The sequence below is a fragment of the Oncorhynchus nerka genome, unplaced genomic scaffold, assembly GCF_034236695.1.
Source record: "Oncorhynchus nerka isolate Pitt River unplaced genomic scaffold, Oner_Uvic_2.0 unplaced_scaffold_727, whole genome shotgun sequence".
Taxonomy (NCBI): domain Eukaryota; kingdom Metazoa; phylum Chordata; class Actinopteri; order Salmoniformes; family Salmonidae; genus Oncorhynchus; species Oncorhynchus nerka.
The window spans coordinates 49,073-66,572 of NW_027040463.1; the positions used below are offsets into that span (position 1 = coordinate 49,073).

General features: G+C 45.3%; 1 protein-coding gene across 1 annotated transcript in view; it reads right to left on the minus strand.

Moving 5' to 3' along the window:
* Nucleotides 1-17,500, minus strand: part of LOC135571152 (paternally-expressed gene 3 protein-like) — a 21,827-nt gene that overhangs the window by 744 nt on the left and 3,583 nt on the right. The window contains exons 4-6 of the mRNA XM_065016945.1: nt 4,446-4,856; nt 3,240-4,232; nt 1-2,385 (exon numbers count right to left, since the gene is read on the minus strand). The exon at nt 1-2,385 is cut by the window's left edge and continues 744 nt beyond it. Of these exons, the coding sequence (XP_064873017.1) occupies nt 2,341-2,385; nt 3,240-4,232; nt 4,446-4,856 (1,449 nt within the window). The 3' untranslated portion in view covers nt 1-2,340. The remainder of the gene's footprint in view (nt 2,386-3,239; nt 4,233-4,445; nt 4,857-17,500) is intronic.

Sequence of the window (17,500 nt, forward strand, 5' to 3'; positions counted from 1 at the left end):
TTATACAGTACAGAGGGGTTACATAAACAGGAAGTAGTATTATACAGTACAGAGGGGTTCCATAAACAGGAAGTAGTATTATACAGTACAGAGAGGTTCCATAAATAGGAAGTAGTATTATACAGTACCGAGAGGTTCTATAAACAGGAAGTATTATACAGTACAGTCTAACATCTGAACTCTCTCACTGATGTTTATGTGCCTTTAATGTACCAGGTATCCCTCCCTAAACCCTCCATAGACCCTCCATACATACTACTGTAATGTCCTCTATCAGAATACATCAACCATCCATAGACCCTCAGTAGACCTTCCATAGACCCTCAGTAGACCTTCCATAGACCCTCCATAGACCCTCCATAGACCCTCCATAGACACTATTGTAATGTCCTCTATCAGAATACATCAACCATCCATAGACCCTCAGTAGACCCTCCATAGACCCTCAGTAGACCTTCCATAGACCTTCCATAGACCCTGCATAGACCCTCCATAGACCCTCCATAGACACTACTGTAATGTCCTCTATCAGAATACATCAACCATCCATAGACCCTCAGTAGACCCTCAGTAGACCTTCCATAGACCTTCCATAGACCCTGCATAGACCCTCCATAGACACTACTGTAATGTCCTCTCCATACATACTACTGTGACATAGACCCTCCATACATACTACTGTGATGTCCTCTCCATACATACTATGTAATGTCCTCTATCAGAATACATCAACCATCCATAGACCCTCCATAGACCTTCCATATACCCTCCATAGACACTACTGTAATGTCCTCTATCAGAATACATCAACCATCCATAGACCCTCAGTAGACCTTCCATAGACCCTCCATACATACTACTGTAATGTCCTCTCCATACATACTACTGTGACACAGACTGACCAGGTGAAAGATACAATCCTTTTTGATGTCTGTTGTTAAATCCACTTCAGTCAGTCGTAGGTGAAGGGGAGGAGTCATGTTAAATCCACTTCAGTCAGTCTTAGGTGAAGGGGAGGAGTCATGTTAAATCCACTTCAGTCAGTCGTAGGTGAAGGGGAGGAGTCATGTTAAATCCACTTCAGTCAGTGTAGGTGAAGGGGAGGAGTCAGGTTAAATCCACTTCAGTCAGTGTAGGTGAAGGGGAGGAGTCATGTTAAATCCACTTCAGTCAGTCGTAGGTGAAGGGGAGGAGTCATGTTAAATCCACTTCAGTCAGTCTTAGGTGAAGGGGAGGAGTCATGTTAAATCCACTTCAGTCAGTCTTAGGTGAAGGGGAGGAGTCATGTTAAATCCACTTCAGTCAGTCTTAGGTGAAGGGGAGGAGTCAGGTTGAAGAAGAATTTTTAAGCCTTGAGACAACTGAGACATGGATTGTGTATGTGTGACATTCAGAGGGTGAAAGGGCAAGACAAAATATGTACATGCCTTTAAACGGGGTGTGGTAGTAGGTACCTGGCGCACCAGTTAGAGTGTGTCAAGAACTGCAACGATGCTGGGTTTTTCACACTGAACAGTTTCCCCGTGTGTATCAAGAACGGTCCACCACCCAAAGGACATCCAGCCAACCTGACACAACTGTGGGAAGCATTGGAGTCAACATGGGCCAGCATCCCTGTGGAAGGCTTTCAACACCTTTTAGAGACCCTGTGGAAGGCTTTCAACACCTTGTAGAGACCCTGTGGAAGGCTTTCAACACCTTGTAGAGTCCCTGTGGAAGGCTTTCAACACCTTGTAGAGTCCCTGTGGAATGCTTTCAACACCTTGTAGTGTCCCTGTGGAAGGCTTTCAACACCTTGTAGAGACCCTGTGGAAGGCTTTCAACACCTTGTAGAGTCCACGCCCGATGAATTGAGGCTGTTCTGTAGGTTAAAAGGGGTGCAACTCAATCATGTTTTGTACACTCAGTGTATAGCTGCACTAGTTTTTCTCTCTCTCTCTCTGCTCAAGACAGCTTGAGTTTCAATTTCCAAGTACAATCAATGTGTGGATAAGGGAAAATGCATTTAATTTATATTTGCTAATAAAACACATTTAACACAGAGATAACACAAGTCTACACATTTCCTAAATACAATAACATTGACCAAAGAATTGTCTTCCTGCTGAATCTGCAGGGTGCTGATTGGTTTGTTGCTGAATCTGCATGGTGCTGATTGGTTTGTTGCTGAATCTGCAGGGTGCTGATTGGTTTGTTGCTGAATCTGCAGGGTGCTGATTGGTTTGTTGCTGAATCTGCAGGGTGCTGATTGGTTTGTTGCTGAATCTGCAGGGTGCTGATTGGTTTGTTGCTGAATCTGCAGGGTGCTGATTGGTTTGTTGCTGAATCTGCAGGGTGCTGCTATTTCTTCTTGTATTCAGGGAATAATTTTCTCCATGTGATATTCTAGCAACAGAATCAATAGAATATATTTTATCATTATACAGTGTGGGTATATACAGTACCAGTCAAAAGGTTGGACACACCTACTCATTCAAGGGTTTATCTTTATTTTTAATATTTTCTACAGAAATTCCATCATTTGGTGTTTTGTTGATGGTGGTGGAAAACGCTGGTCTCAGTCACCACTCCAGAATCATAAGTGTTCAATTGGGTTGAGATCTGGTGACTGAGACACACACACACACACGCACACACACACACACACACACACACACACACACACACACACACACACACACACACACACACCTTTAAACCCCTCATGCTCCATCTGAGAGCCACTGAGATCCGAAAGTCACTGAGATCTCTTCTTCTATCCACGGTAACCAAAATAATGGACAACTGGGCATTTTTATACATGACCCTAAGCATGATGGGATGTTAATTGCTAATTAACTCAGGAACCACACCTGTGTAGAAGCACCTGCTGCTTTCCATATATGTTGAATCCCTCATTTACTCGAGTGTTTCCTTTATTTTGCCAGTTACGTGTATGTCTGCAGTGAGTGCAGTCAGATGTTGGTAGGAACACATACAGTATGTTGTCGTTCACAGTTACACTCGAGTGTTTCCTTTATTTTGCCAGTTACGTGTATGTTTGCAGTGAGTGCAGTCAGATGTTGGTAGGAACACATACAGTATGTTGTCGTTCACAGTTACACTCGAGGGTTTCCTTTATTTTACCAGTTACCTGGACTGTATATATTTTTATGTAAGAATCTTTTCATTTTGCATAACATCGTGATGATCATTTTGTGTATCTAGATACTCAAGGACTATTTCAGTAGTTATTTTACCTTCTTGCCCCAAGTAGACTCCTTGGACTTCAGGTTCTCCAGCATCTCATAGGTGTTTCCCTCCTGGTCTGTGGCGGTGCTTTGTGTCCTCTTTTGGCCACCGTCCCCTGGGATCTGCTCATAGGTGTTGTCTGTAATCATATGACGGGGAGGAGATGGCCCCTCTGGAACCTCTGCATACATACTCTCCTCCTGTTGGGTAGTCTGGTCCTGGGGGCTTCTGCCACGGTCCCCTTCTCTCTGCTTCTGTGGTACCTTCCAGGGGGCGTCCCGGCCCTCACCAAGCCCGACAGAGGCCTGGTACAGTGGGTTGATGCTCAGCTGATCCAGGCTTTGTGGTCCACCGTGGATCTGTGGCCGGGGGCTTTCCCTGGGGTCCTGAAGAGAGTAGGCGTTGCAGGTGACCCTCTTGGAGGGATTGGGGGAGTGAGAGGTGTTGGGGAAGCAAGGGATGGTTATCCTGTCGGAGTACCCCTCCTCCTCCTCCTCCTCCTCCTCCGTGGCGTCGTCCAGGCGGGGTAGAGAGCGGCTCCGTCCATCTGGCAGGGTCAGCTCAGAGTACATGACTCCTCCTGCTGCTGTGGAGGTGTTATTGAAGGACCAGGGCCCAGTGCTTCTCCTCTGGTTCAGACTCCCAGTACTGGCCAGTCTCTCCACTTTGTTCTGGTTCGTGTGTATTTCTGCGTATTGGGTTTGACCATGAGATTTGGTCTTGGTTTGGTCATGATGTATTTCTGCGTATTGGGTTTGACCGTGAGATGTGGTCTTGGTTTGGTCATGATGTATCTCAGCGTATTGGGTTTGACCGTGAGATGTGGTCCTGGTTTGGTCATGATGTATCTCAGCGTATTGGGTTTGACCGTGAGATGTGGTCCTGGTTTGGTCATGATGTATTTCAGCGTATTGGGTTTGAGACGGGCTCTTGTCAGACAAGGTTCCACTCAGAGAGTGGGTCAGAGGTGGGCCTCGCCTTGGTACTGGAGGAACTGCTTGCTAAAGACAGAACACAGGAAATACATTGGGTTTTTACTCATAGAATATTTCTGTATGAAATGTGCAGAGGTTAAAGGTCACCGGAAGATGAACTAATACCACCACTGGAAATGTTTCCTGCACCATAGGTCATGACCCTGTCGGGTAATACCATGTCATTACGTCACCGCTTATAACCTGACTTCAGCCATCGTAGCGGCTTGCCTACTGTACCTGTGGGAGGGACTTCCTGCCAATGGATACTGTTGATGTCAACTTCCTGTTGTTGGTTTTGGGCGGCAGCACGGGTGGCACTGCAGGGGGCTGCCTAGTTGGCGGCAGGTCATTCCATTGGTGCTGCTCATTCCGTGGGTCATTCCGTGGGTCGTTCCGTGGGTCATTCCGTGGGTCATTCCGTGGGTCGTTCCGTGGGTCATTCCGTGGGTCATTCCGTGGGTCATTCCGTGGGTCATTCCGTGGGTCATTGTGATGGTCCTTTTGATGGTCATTCTGTTGGTGTTGGTCATTCTTCTGTTCGTTCTGCTGGTCCCAGTAACTTCTCAGGGCTCGGACACTGACCCCACCGGTCTTCTTCTTCTCTTTGGCCTCGAACTGCACCACATCATACAGCTCTCCTGAGCTTGACTAAAACACAGAACACAGATAGACTGGGATGGCATGAGAAGATGCAACACAGATAGACTGGGATGGCATGAGAAGATAGACTGGGATGGCATGAGAAGATACAACACAGATAGACTGGGATGGCATGAGAAGATGCAACACAGATAGACTGGGATGGCATGAGAAGATAGACTGGGATGGCATGAGAAGATACAACACAGATAGACTGGGATGGCATGAGAAGATACAACACAGATAGACTGAGATGGCATGAGAAGATACAACACAGATAGACTGGGATGGCATGAGAAGATAGACTGGGATGGCATGAGAAGATACAACACAGATAGACTGGGATGACATGAGAAGATACAACACAGATAGACTGGGATGGCATGAGAAGATGCAACACAGATAGACTGGGATGACATGAGAAGATACAACACAGATAGACTGGGATGGCATGAGAAGATGCAACACAGATAGACTGGGATGGCATGAGAAGATACAACACAGATAGACTGAGATGGCATGAGAAGATACAACACAGATAGACTGGGATGGCATGAGAAGATGCAACACAGATAGACTGGGATGATATGAGAAGATAGACTGGGATGGCATGAGAAGATAGACTGGGATGGCATGAGAAGATACAACACAGATAGACTGGGATGGCATGAGAAGATGCAACACAGATAGACTGGGATGGCATGAGAAGATACAACACAGATAGGCTGGGATGGCATGAGAAGATAGACTGGGATGGCATGAGAAGATGCAACACAGATAGACTGGGATGGCATGAGAAGATACAACACAGATAGGCTGGGATGGCATGAGAAGATGCAACACAGATAGACTGGGATGGCATGAGAAGATACAACACAGATAGACTGAGATGGCATGAGAAGATAGACTGGGATGGCATGAGAAGATAGACTGGGATGGCATGAGAAGATAGACTGGGATGGCATGAGAAGATACAACACAGATAGACTGGGATGGCATGAGAAGATGCAACACAGATAGACTGGAATGGCATGAGAAGATACAACACAGATAGACTGGGATGGCATGAGAAGATGCAACACAGATAGACTGGGTTGGCATGAGAAGATACAACACAGATAGACTGGGATGGCATGAGAAGATGCAACACAGATAGACTGGGATGGTATGAGAAGATAGACTGGGATGGCATGAGAAGTTACAACACAGATAGACTGGGAATGCATGAGAAGATACAACACAGATAGGCTGGGATGGCATGAGAAGATAGACTGGGATGGCATGAGAAGATACAACACAGATAGACTGGGATGGCATGAGAAGATACAACACAGATAGACTGGGATGGCATGAGAAGATGCAACACAGATAGACTGGGATGGCATGAGAAGATGCAACACAGATAGACTGGGTTGGCATGAGAAGATACAACACAGATAGACTGGGATGGCATGAGAAGATGCAACACAGATAGACTGGGATGGTATGAGAAGATAGACTGGGATGGCATGAGAAGATACAACACAGATAGACTGGGAATGCATGAGAAGATACAACACAGATAGGCTGGGATGGCATGAGAAGATAGACTGGGATGGCATGAGAAGATACAACACAGATAGACTGGGGTGGCATGAGAAGATACAACACAGATAGACTGGGATGGCATGAGAAGATGCAACACAGATAGACTGGGATGGCATGAGAAGATGCAACACAGATAGACTGGGTTGGCATGAGAAGATACAACACAGATAGACTGGGATGGCATGAGAAGATGCAACACAGATAGACTGGGATGGTATGAGAAGATAGACTGGGATGGCATGAGAAGATACAACACAGATAGACTGGGAATGCATGAGAAGATACAACACAGATAGGCTGGGATGGCATGAGAAGATAGACTGGGATGGCATGAGAAGATACAACACAGATAGACTGGGGTGGCATGAGAAGATACAACACAGATAGACTGGGATGGCATGAGAAGATGCAACACAGAACACAGTTAGACTGCAACACATTATACAGCTGTCCTGAGCTTGACTGAACACAGTCCACAGATAGACTGGGATGGCATGAGAAGATAGACTGGGATAGACTGTGACTTGACTGAACACAGATAGACTGCAACACAAGGGGCACCATAGGCTTCCTCTATCAGACAAGGTTACATTTTAACCAACGTTTTCCCAACTGTGAGGGACTGACTCTGTCATGTTATTGGTTCACCTACCTGACAACAGTATGTAGAGGTGAGGACTCTGTCATGTTATTGGTTCTCCTACCTGACAACAGTAACTCTATCATGTTACTGGTTCTCCTACCTGACAACAGTAACTATGTCATGTTATTGGTTCACCTACCTGACAACAGTAACTCTGTCATGTTATTGGTTCTCCTACCTGACAACAGTAACTCTGTCATGTTATTGGTTCTCCTACCTGACAACAGTACATAGAGGTGAGGGACTCTGTCATGTTATTGGTTCACCTACCTGACAACAGTATGTAGAGGTGAAGGACTCTGTCATGTTATTGGTTCTCCTACCTGACAACAGTACGTAGAGGTGAGGGACTGACTCTGTCATGTTATTGGTTCACCTACCTGACAACAGTAACTCTGTCATGTTATTGGTTCTCCTACCTGACAACAGTAACTCTGTCATGTTATTGGTCCACCTACCTGACAACAGTACGTAGAGGTGAGGGACTCTGTCATGTTATTGGTTCACCTACCTGACAACAGTATGTAGAGGTGAGGGACTCTGTCATGTCATTGGTTCTCCTACCTGACAACATTATGTAGAGGTGAGGGACTCTGTCATGTTATTGGTTCACCTACCTGACAACAGTATGTAGAGGTGAGGGACTCTGTTATGTCATTGGTTCTCCTACCTGACAACAGTATGTAGAGGTGAGGGACTCTGTCATGTTATTGGTTCTCCTACCTGACAACAGTAACTCTGTCATGTTATTGGTTCACCTACCTGACAACAGTATGTAGAGGTGAGGGACTCTGTCATGTCATTGGTTCTCCTACCTGACAACAGTAACTCTGTCATGTCATTGGTTCTCCTACCTGACAACAGTATGTAGAGGTGAGGGACTCTGTCATGTTATTGGTTCACCTACCTGACAACAGTAACTCTGTCATGTTATTGGTTCTCCTACCTGACAACAGTACGTAGAGGTGAGGGACTCTGTCATGTTATTGGTTCACCTACCTGACAACAGTATGTAGAGGTGAGGGACTCTGTCATGTCATTGGTTCTCCTACCTGACAACAGTATGTAGAGGTGAGGGACTCTGTCATGTTATTGGTTCACCTACCTGACAACAATGTAAGTCGCTCTGGATAAGAGCGTCTGCTAAATGACTTAAATGTTAAATGTTAAACAGTAACTCTGTCATGTTATTGGTTCACCTACCTGACAACAGTATGTAGAGGTGAGGGACTCTGTCATGTCATTGGTTCTCCTACCTGACAACAGTAACTCTGTCATGTTTTAGGTTCACCTACCTGACAACAGTATGTAGAGGTGAGGGACTCTGTCATGTCATTGGTTCTCCTACCTGACAACAGTAACTCTGTCATGTCATTGGTTCTCCTACCTGACAACAGTATGTAGAGGTGAGGGACTCTGTCATGTTATTGGTTCACCTACCTGACAACAGTACATAGAGGTGAGGGACTCTGTCATGTTATTGGTTCTCCTACCTGACAACAGTAACTCTGTCATGTTATTGGTTCTCCTACCTGACAACAGTAACTCTGTCATGTTATTGGTCCACCTACCTGACAACAGTACGTAGAGGTGAGGGACTCTGTCATGTTATTGGTTCACCTACCTGACAACAGTATGTAGAGGTGAGGGACTCTGTCATGTCATTGGTTCTCCTACCTGACAACAGTATGTAGAGGTGAGGGACTCTGTCATGTTATTGGTTCACCTACCTGACAACAGTATGTAGAGGTGAGGGACTCTGTTATGTCATTGGTTCTCCTACCTGACAACAGTATGTAGAGGTGAGGGACTCTGTCATGTTATTGGTTCTCCTACCTGACAACAGTAACTCTGTCATGTTATTGGTTCACCTACCTGACAACAGTATGTAGAGGTGAGGGACTCTGTCATGTCATTGGTTCTCCTACCTGACAACAGTAACTCTGTCATGTCATTGGTTCTCCTACCTGACAACAGTATGTAGAGGTGAGGGACTCTGTCATGTTATTGGTTCACCTACCTGACAACAGTAACTCTGTCATGTTATTGGTTCTCCTACCTGACAACAGTACGTAGAGGTGAGGGACTCTGTCATGTTATTGGTTCACCTACCTGACAACAGTATGTAGAGGTGAGGGACTCTGTCATGTCATTGGTTCTCCTACCTGACAACAGTATGTAGAGGTGAGGGACTCTGTCATGTTATTGGTTCACCTACCTGACAACAGTGTAAGTCGCTCTGGATAAGAGCGTCTGCTAAATGACTTAAATGTTAAATGTTAAACAGTAACTCTGTCATGTTATTGGTTCACCTACCTGACAACAGTATGTAGAGGTGAGGGACTCTGTCATGTCATTGGTTCTCCTACCTGACAACAGTAACTCTGTCATGTTATTGGTTCACCTACCTGACAACAGTATGTAGAGGTGAGGGACTCTGTCATGTCATTGGTTCTCCTACCTGACAACAGTAACTCTGTCATGTCATTGGTTCTCCTACCTGACAACAGTATGTAGAGGTGAGGGACTCTGTCATGTTATTGGTTCACCTACCTGACAACAGTACGTAGAGGTGAGGGACTCTGTCATGTCATTGGTTCTCCTACCTGACAACAGTATGTAGAGGTGAAGGACTCTGTCATGTTATTGGTTCTCCTACCTGACAACAGTATGTAGAGGTGAGGGACTCTGTCATGTTATTGGTTCTCCTACCTGACAACAGTATGTAGAGGTGAGGGACTCTGTCATGTCATTGGTTCTCCTACCTGACAACAGTATGTAGAGGTGAGGGACTGTCATGTCACTGGTTCTCCTACCTGACAACAGTATGTAGAGGCGAGGGACTCTGTCATGTCACTGGTTCTCCTACCTGACAACAGTAACTCTGTCATGTTATTGGTTCTCCTACCTGACAACAGTATGTAGAGGTGAGGGACTCTGTCATGTCATTGGTTCTCCTACCTGACAACAGTAACTCTGTCATGTTATTGGTTCACCTACCTGACAACAGTATGTAGAGGTGAGGGACTCTGTCATGTCATTGGTTCTCCTACCTGACAACAGTAACTCTGTCATGTTATTGGTTCTCCTACCTGACAACAGTACGTAGAGGTGAGGGACTCTGTCATGTCATTGGTTCTCCTACCTGACAACAGTATGTAGAGGTGAAGGACTCTGTCATGTTATTGGTTCTCCTACCTGACAACAGTATGTAGAGGTGAGGGACTCTGTCATGTTATTGGTTCTCCTACCTGACAACAGTATGTAGAGGTGAGGGACTCTGTCATGTCATTGGTTCTCCTACCTGACAACAGTATGTAGAGGTGAGGGACTCTGTCATGTTATTGGTTCTCCTACCTGACAACAGTATGTAGAGGTGAGGGACTCTGTCATGTCATTGGTTCTCCTACCTGACAACAGTATGTAGAGGTGAGGGACTCTGTCATGTCACTGGTTCTCCTACCTGACAACAGTAACTCTGTCATGTTATTGGTTCTCCTACCTGACAACAGTAACTCTGTCATGTTATTGGTTCTCCTACCTGACAACAGTACATAGAGGTGAGGGACTGACTCTGTCATGTTATTGGTTCTCCTACCTGACAACAGTATGTAGAGGTGAGGGACTCTGTCATGTCATTGGTTCTCCTACCTGACAACAGTATGTAGAGGTGAAGGACTCTGTCATGTTATTGGTTCTCCTACCTGACAACAGTATGTAGAGGTGAGGGACTCTGTCATGTTATTGGTTCTCCTACCTGACAACAGTATGTAGAGGTGAGGGACTCTGTCATGTCATTGGTTCTCCTACCTGACAACAGTATGTAGAGGTGAGGGACTCTGTCATGTTATTGCTTCACCTACCTGACAACAGTAACTCTGTCATGTTATTGGTTCTCCTACCTGACAACAGTACGTAGAGGTGAGGGACTCTGTCATGTTATTGGTTCACCTACCTGACAACAGTACATAGAGGTGAGGGACTCTGTCATGTTATTGGTTCACCTACCTGACAACAGTATGTAGAGGTGAAGGACTCTGTCATGTTATTGGTTCTCCTACCTGACAACAGTACGTAGAGGTGAGGGACTGACTCTGTCATGTTATTGGTTCACCTACCTGACAACAGTAACTCTGTCATGTTATTGGTTCTCCTACTTGACAACAGTAACTCTGTCATGTTATTGGTCCACCTACCTGACAACAGTACGTAGAGGTGAGGGACTCTGTCATGTTATTGGTTCACCTACCTGACAACAGTATGTAGAGGTGAGGGACTCTGTCATGTCATTGGTTCTCCTACCTGACAACATTATGTAGAGGTGAGGGACTCTGTCATGTTATTGGTTCACCTACCTGACAACAGTATGTAGAGGTGAGGGACTCTGTTATGTCATTGGTTCTCCTACCTGACAACAGTATGTAGAGGTGAGGGACTCTGTCATGTTATTGGTTCTCCTACCTGACAACAGTAACTCTGTCATGTTATTGGTTCACCTACCTGACAACAGTATGTAGAGGTGAGGGACTCTGTCATGTCATTGGTTCTCCTACCTGACAACAGTAACTCTGTCATGTCATTGGTTCTCCTACCTGACAACAGTATGTAGAGGTGAGGGACTCTGTCATGTTATTGGTTCACCTACCTGACAACAGTAACTCTGTCATGTTATTGGTTCTCCTACCTGACAACAGTACGTAGAGGTGAGGGACTCTGTCATGTTATTGGTTCACCTACCTGACAACAGTATGTAGAGGTGAGGGACTCTGTCATGTCATTGGTTCTCCTACCTGACAACAGTATGTAGAGGTGAGGGACTCTGTCATGTTATTGGTTCACCTACCTGACAACAATGTAAGTCGCTCTGGATAAGAGCGTCTGCTAAATGACTTAAATGTTAAATGTTAAACAGTAACTCTGTCATGTTATTGGTTCACCTACCTGACAACAGTATGTAGAGGTGAGGGACTCTGTCATGTCATTGGTTCTCCTACCTGACAACAGTAACTCTGTCATGTCATTGGTTCTCCTACCTGACAACAGTATGTAGAGGTGAGGGACTCTGTCATGTCATTGGTTCTCCTACCTGACAACAGTAACTCAGTCATATTATTGGTTCTCCTACCTGACAACAGTAACTCTGTCATGTTATTGGTTCTCCTACCTGACAACAGTAACTCTGTCATGTTATTGGTCCACCTACCTGACAACAGTACGTAGAGGTGAGGGACTCTGTCATGTTATTGGTTCACCTACCTGACAACAGTATGTAGAGGTGAGGGACTCTGTCATGTCATTGGTTCTCCTACCTGACAACAGTATGTAGAGGTGAGGGACTCTGTCATGTTATTGGTTCACCTACCTGACAACAGTATGTAGAGGTGAGGGACTCTGTTATGTCATTGGTTCTCCTATCTGACAACAGTATGTAGAGGTGAGGGACTCTGTCATGTTATTGGTTCTCCTACCTGACAACAGTAACTCTGTCATGTTATTGGTTCACCTACCTGACAACAGTATGTAGAGGTGAGGGACTCTGTCATGTCATTGGTTCTCCTACCTGACAACAGTAACTCTGTCATGTCATTGGTTCTCCTACCTGACAACAGTATGTAGAGGTGAGGGACTCTGTCATGTTATTGGTTCACCTACCTGACAACAGTAACTCTGTCATGTTATTGGTTCTCCTACCTGACAACAGTACGTAGAGGTGAGGGACTCTGTCATGTTATTGGTTCACCTACCTGACAACAGTATGTAGAGGTGAGGGACTCTGTCATGTCATTGGTTCTCCTACCTGACAACAGTATGTAGAGGTGAGGGACTCTGTCATGTTATTGGTTCACCTACCTGACAACAGTGTAAGTCGCTCTGGATAAGAGCGTCTGCTAAATGACTTAAATGTTAAATGTTAAACAGTAACTCTGTCATGTTATTGGTTCACCTACCTGACAACAGTATGTAGAGGTGAGGGACTCTGTCATGTCATTGGTTCTCCTACCTGACAACAGTAACTCTGTCATGTTATTGGTTCACCTACCTGACAACAGTATGTAGAGGTGAGGGACTCTGTCATGTCATTGGTTCTCCTACCTGACAACAGTAACTCTGTCATGTCATTGGTTCTCCTACCTGACAACAGTATGTAGAGGTGAGGGACTCTGTCATGTTATTGGTTCACCTACCTGACAACAGTACATAGAGGTGAGGGACTCTGTCATGTTATTGGTTCTCCTACCTGACAACAGTATGTAGAGGTGAGGGACTCTGTCATGTTATTGGTTCTCCTACCTGACAACAGTAACTCTGTCATGTTATTGGTTCTCCTACCTGACAACAGTACGTAGAGGTGAGGGACTCTGTCATGTCATTGGTTCTCCTACCTGACAACAGTATGTAGAGGTGAAGGACTCTGTCATGTTATTGGTTCTCCTACCTGACAACAGTATGTAGAGGTGAGGGACTCTGTCATGTTATTGGTTCTCCTACCTGACAACAGTATGTAGAGGTGAGGGACTCTGTCATGTCATTGGTTCTCCTACCTGACAACAGTATGTAGAGGTGAGGGACTCTGTCATGTTATTGGTTCTCCTACCTGACAACAGTATGTAGAGGTGAGGGACTCTGTCATGTCATTGGTTCTCCTACCTGACAACAGTATGTAGAGGCGAGGGACTCTGTCATGTCACTGGTTCTCCTACCTGACAACAGTAACTCTGTCATGTTATTGGTTCTCCTACCTGACAACAGTAACTCTGTCATGTTATTGGTTCTCCTACCTGACAACAGTAACTCTGTCATGTTATTGGTCGACCTACCTGACAACAGTACGTAGAGGTGAGGGACTCTGTCATGTTATTGGTTCACCTACCTGACAACAGTATGTAGAGGTGAGGGACTCTGTCATGTCATTGGTTCTCCTACCTGACAACAGTATGTAGAGGTGAGGGACTCTGTCATGTTATTGGTTCACCTACCTGACAACAGTATGTAGAGGTGAGGGACTCTGTTATGTCATTGGTTCTCCTACCTGACAACAGTATGTAGAGGTGAGGGACTCTGTCATGTTATTGGTTCTCCTACCTGACAACAGTAACTCTGTCATGTTATTGGTTCACCTACCTGACAACAGTATGTAGAGGTGAGGGACTCTGTCATGTCATTGGTTCTCCTACCTGACAACAGTAACTCTGTCATGTCATTGGTTCACCTACCTGACAACAGTATGTAGAGGTGAGGGACTCTGTCATGTTATTGGTTCACCTACCTGACAACAGTACATAGAGGTGAGGGACTCTGTCATGTTATTGGTTCTCCTACCTGACAACAGTAACTCTGTCATGTTATTGGTTCTCCTACCTGACAACAGTAACTCTGTCATGTTATTGGTCCACCTACCTGACAACAGTACGTAGAGGTGAGGGACTCTGTCATGTTATTGGTTCACCTACCTGACAACAGTATGTAGAGGTGAGGGACTCTGTCATGTCATTGGTTCTCCTACCTGACAACAGTATGTAGAGGTGAGGGACTCTGTCATGTTATTGGTTCACCTACCTGACAACAGTATGTAGAGGTGAGGGACTCTGTTATGTCATTGGTTCTCCTATCTGACAACAGTATGTAGAGGTGAGGGACTCTGTCATGTTATTGGTTCTCCTACCTGACAACAGTAACTCTGTCATGTTATTGGTTCACCTACCTGACAACAGTATGTAGAGGTGAGGGACTCTGTCATGTCATTGGTTCTCCTACCTGACAACAGTAACTCTGTCATGTCATTGGTTCTCCTACCTGACAACAGTATGTAGAGGTGAGGGACTCTGTCATGTTATTGGTTCACCTACCTGACAACAGTAACTCTGTCATGTTATTGGTTCTCCTACCTGACAACAGTACGTAGAGGTGAGGGACTCTGTCATGTTATTGGTTCACCTACCTGACAACAGTATGTAGAGGTGAGGGACTCTGTCATGTCATTGGTTCTCCTACCTGACAACAGTATGTAGAGGTGAGGGACTCTGTCATGTTATTGGTTCACCTACCTGACAACAGTGTAAGTCGCTCTGGATAAGAGCGTCTGCTAAATGACTTAAATGTTAAATGTTAAACAGTAACTCTGTCATGTTATTGGTTCACCTACCTGACAACAGTATGTAGAGGTGAGGGACTCTGTCATGTCATTGGTTCTCCTACCTGACAACAGTAACTCTGTCATGTTATTGGTTCACCTACCTGACAACAGTATGTAGAGGTGAGGGACTCTGTCATGTCATTGGTTCTCCTACCTGACAACAGTAACTCTGTCATGTCATTGGTTCTCCTACCTGACAACAGTATGTAGAGGTGAGGGACTCTGTCATGTTATTGGTTCACCTACCTGACAACAGTACATAGAGGTGAGGGACTCTGTCATGTTATTGGTTCTCCTACCTGACAACAGTATGTAGAGGTGAGGGACTCTGTCATGTTATTGGTTCTCCTACCTGACAACAGTAACTCTGTCATGTTATTGGTTCTCCTACCTGACAACAGTACGTAGAGGTGAGGGACTCTGTCATGTCATTGGTTCTCCTACCTGACAACAGTATGTAGAGGTGAAGGACTCTGTCATGTTATTGGTTCTCCTACCTGACAACAGTATGTAGAGGTGAGGGACTCTGTCATGTTATTGGTTCTCCTACCTGACAACAGTATGTAGAGGTGAGGGACTCTGTCATGTCATTGGTTCTCCTACCTGACAACAGTATGTAGAGGTGAGGGACTCTGTCATGTTATTGGTTCTCCTACCTGACAACAGTATGTAGAGGTGAGGGACTCTGTCATGTCATTGGTTCTCCTACCTGACAACAGTATGTAGAGGCGAGGGACTCTGTCATGTCACTGGTTCTCCTACCTGACAACAGTAACTCTGTCATGTTATTGGTTCTCCTACCTGACAACAGTAACTCTGTCATGTTATTGGTTCTCCTACCTGACAACAGTAACTCTGTCATGTTATTGGTCCACCTACCTGACAACAGTACGTAGAGGTGAGGGACTCTGTCATGTTATTGGTTCACCTACCTGACAACAGTATGTAGAGGTGAGGGACTCTGTCATGTCATTGGTTCTCCTACCTGACAACAGTATGTAGAGGTGAGGGACTCTGTCATGTTATTGGTTCACCTACCTGACAACAGTATGTAGAGGTGAGGGACTCTGTTATGTCATTGGTTCTCCTACCTGACAACAGTATGTAGAGGTGAGGGACTCTGTCATGTTATTGGTTCTCCTACCTGACAACAGTAACTCTGTCATGTTATTGGTTCACCTACCTGACAACAGTATGTAGAGGTGAGGGACTCTGTCATGTCATTGGTTCTCCTACCTGACAACAGTAACTCTGTCATGTCATTGGTTCTCCTACCTGACAACAGTACGTAGAGGTGAGGGACTCTGTCATGTCATTGGTTCTCCTACCTGACAACAGTATGTAGAGGTGAGGGACTCTGTCATGTCATTGGTTCTCCTACCTGACAACAGTATGTAGAGGTGAGGGACTCTGTCATGTTATTGGTTCACCTACCTGACAACAGTGTAAGTCGCTCTGGATAAGAGCGTCTGCTAAATGACTTAAATGTTAAATGTTAAACAGTAACTCTGTCATGTTATTGGTTCACCTACCTGACAACAGTATGTAGAGGTGAGGGACTCTGTCATGTCATTGGTTCTCCTACCTGACAACAGTAACTCTGTCATGTTATTGGTTCACCTACCTGACAACAGTATGTAGAGGTGAGGGACTCTGTCATGTCATTGGTTCTCCTACCTGACAACAGTAACTCTGTCATGTCATTGGTTCTCCTACCTGACAACAGTATGTAGAGGTGAGGGACTCTGTCATGTTATTGGTTCACCTACCTGACAACAGTACATAGAGGTGAGGGACTCTGTCATGTTATTGGTTCTCCTACCTGACAACAGTATGTAGAGGTGAGGGACTCTGTCATGTTATTGGTTCTCCTACCTGACAACAGTAACTCTGTCATGTTATTGGTTCTCCTACCTGACAACAGTACGTAGAGGTGAGGGACTCTGTCATGCCATTGGTTCTCCTACCTGACAACAGTATGTAGAGGTGAAGGACTCTGTCATGTTATTGGTTCTCCTACCTGACAACAGTATGTAGAGGTGAGGGACTCTGTCATGTTATTGGTTCTCCTACCTGACAACAGTATGTAGAGGTGAGGGACTCTGTCATGTCATTGGTTCTCCTACCTGACAACAGTATGTAGAGGTGAGGGACTCTGTCATGTTATTGGTTCTCCTACCTGACAACAGTATGTAGAGGTGAGGGACTCTGTCATGTCATTGGTTCTCCTACCTGACAACAGTATGTAGAGGCGAGGGACTCTGTCATGTCACTGGTTCTCCTACCTGA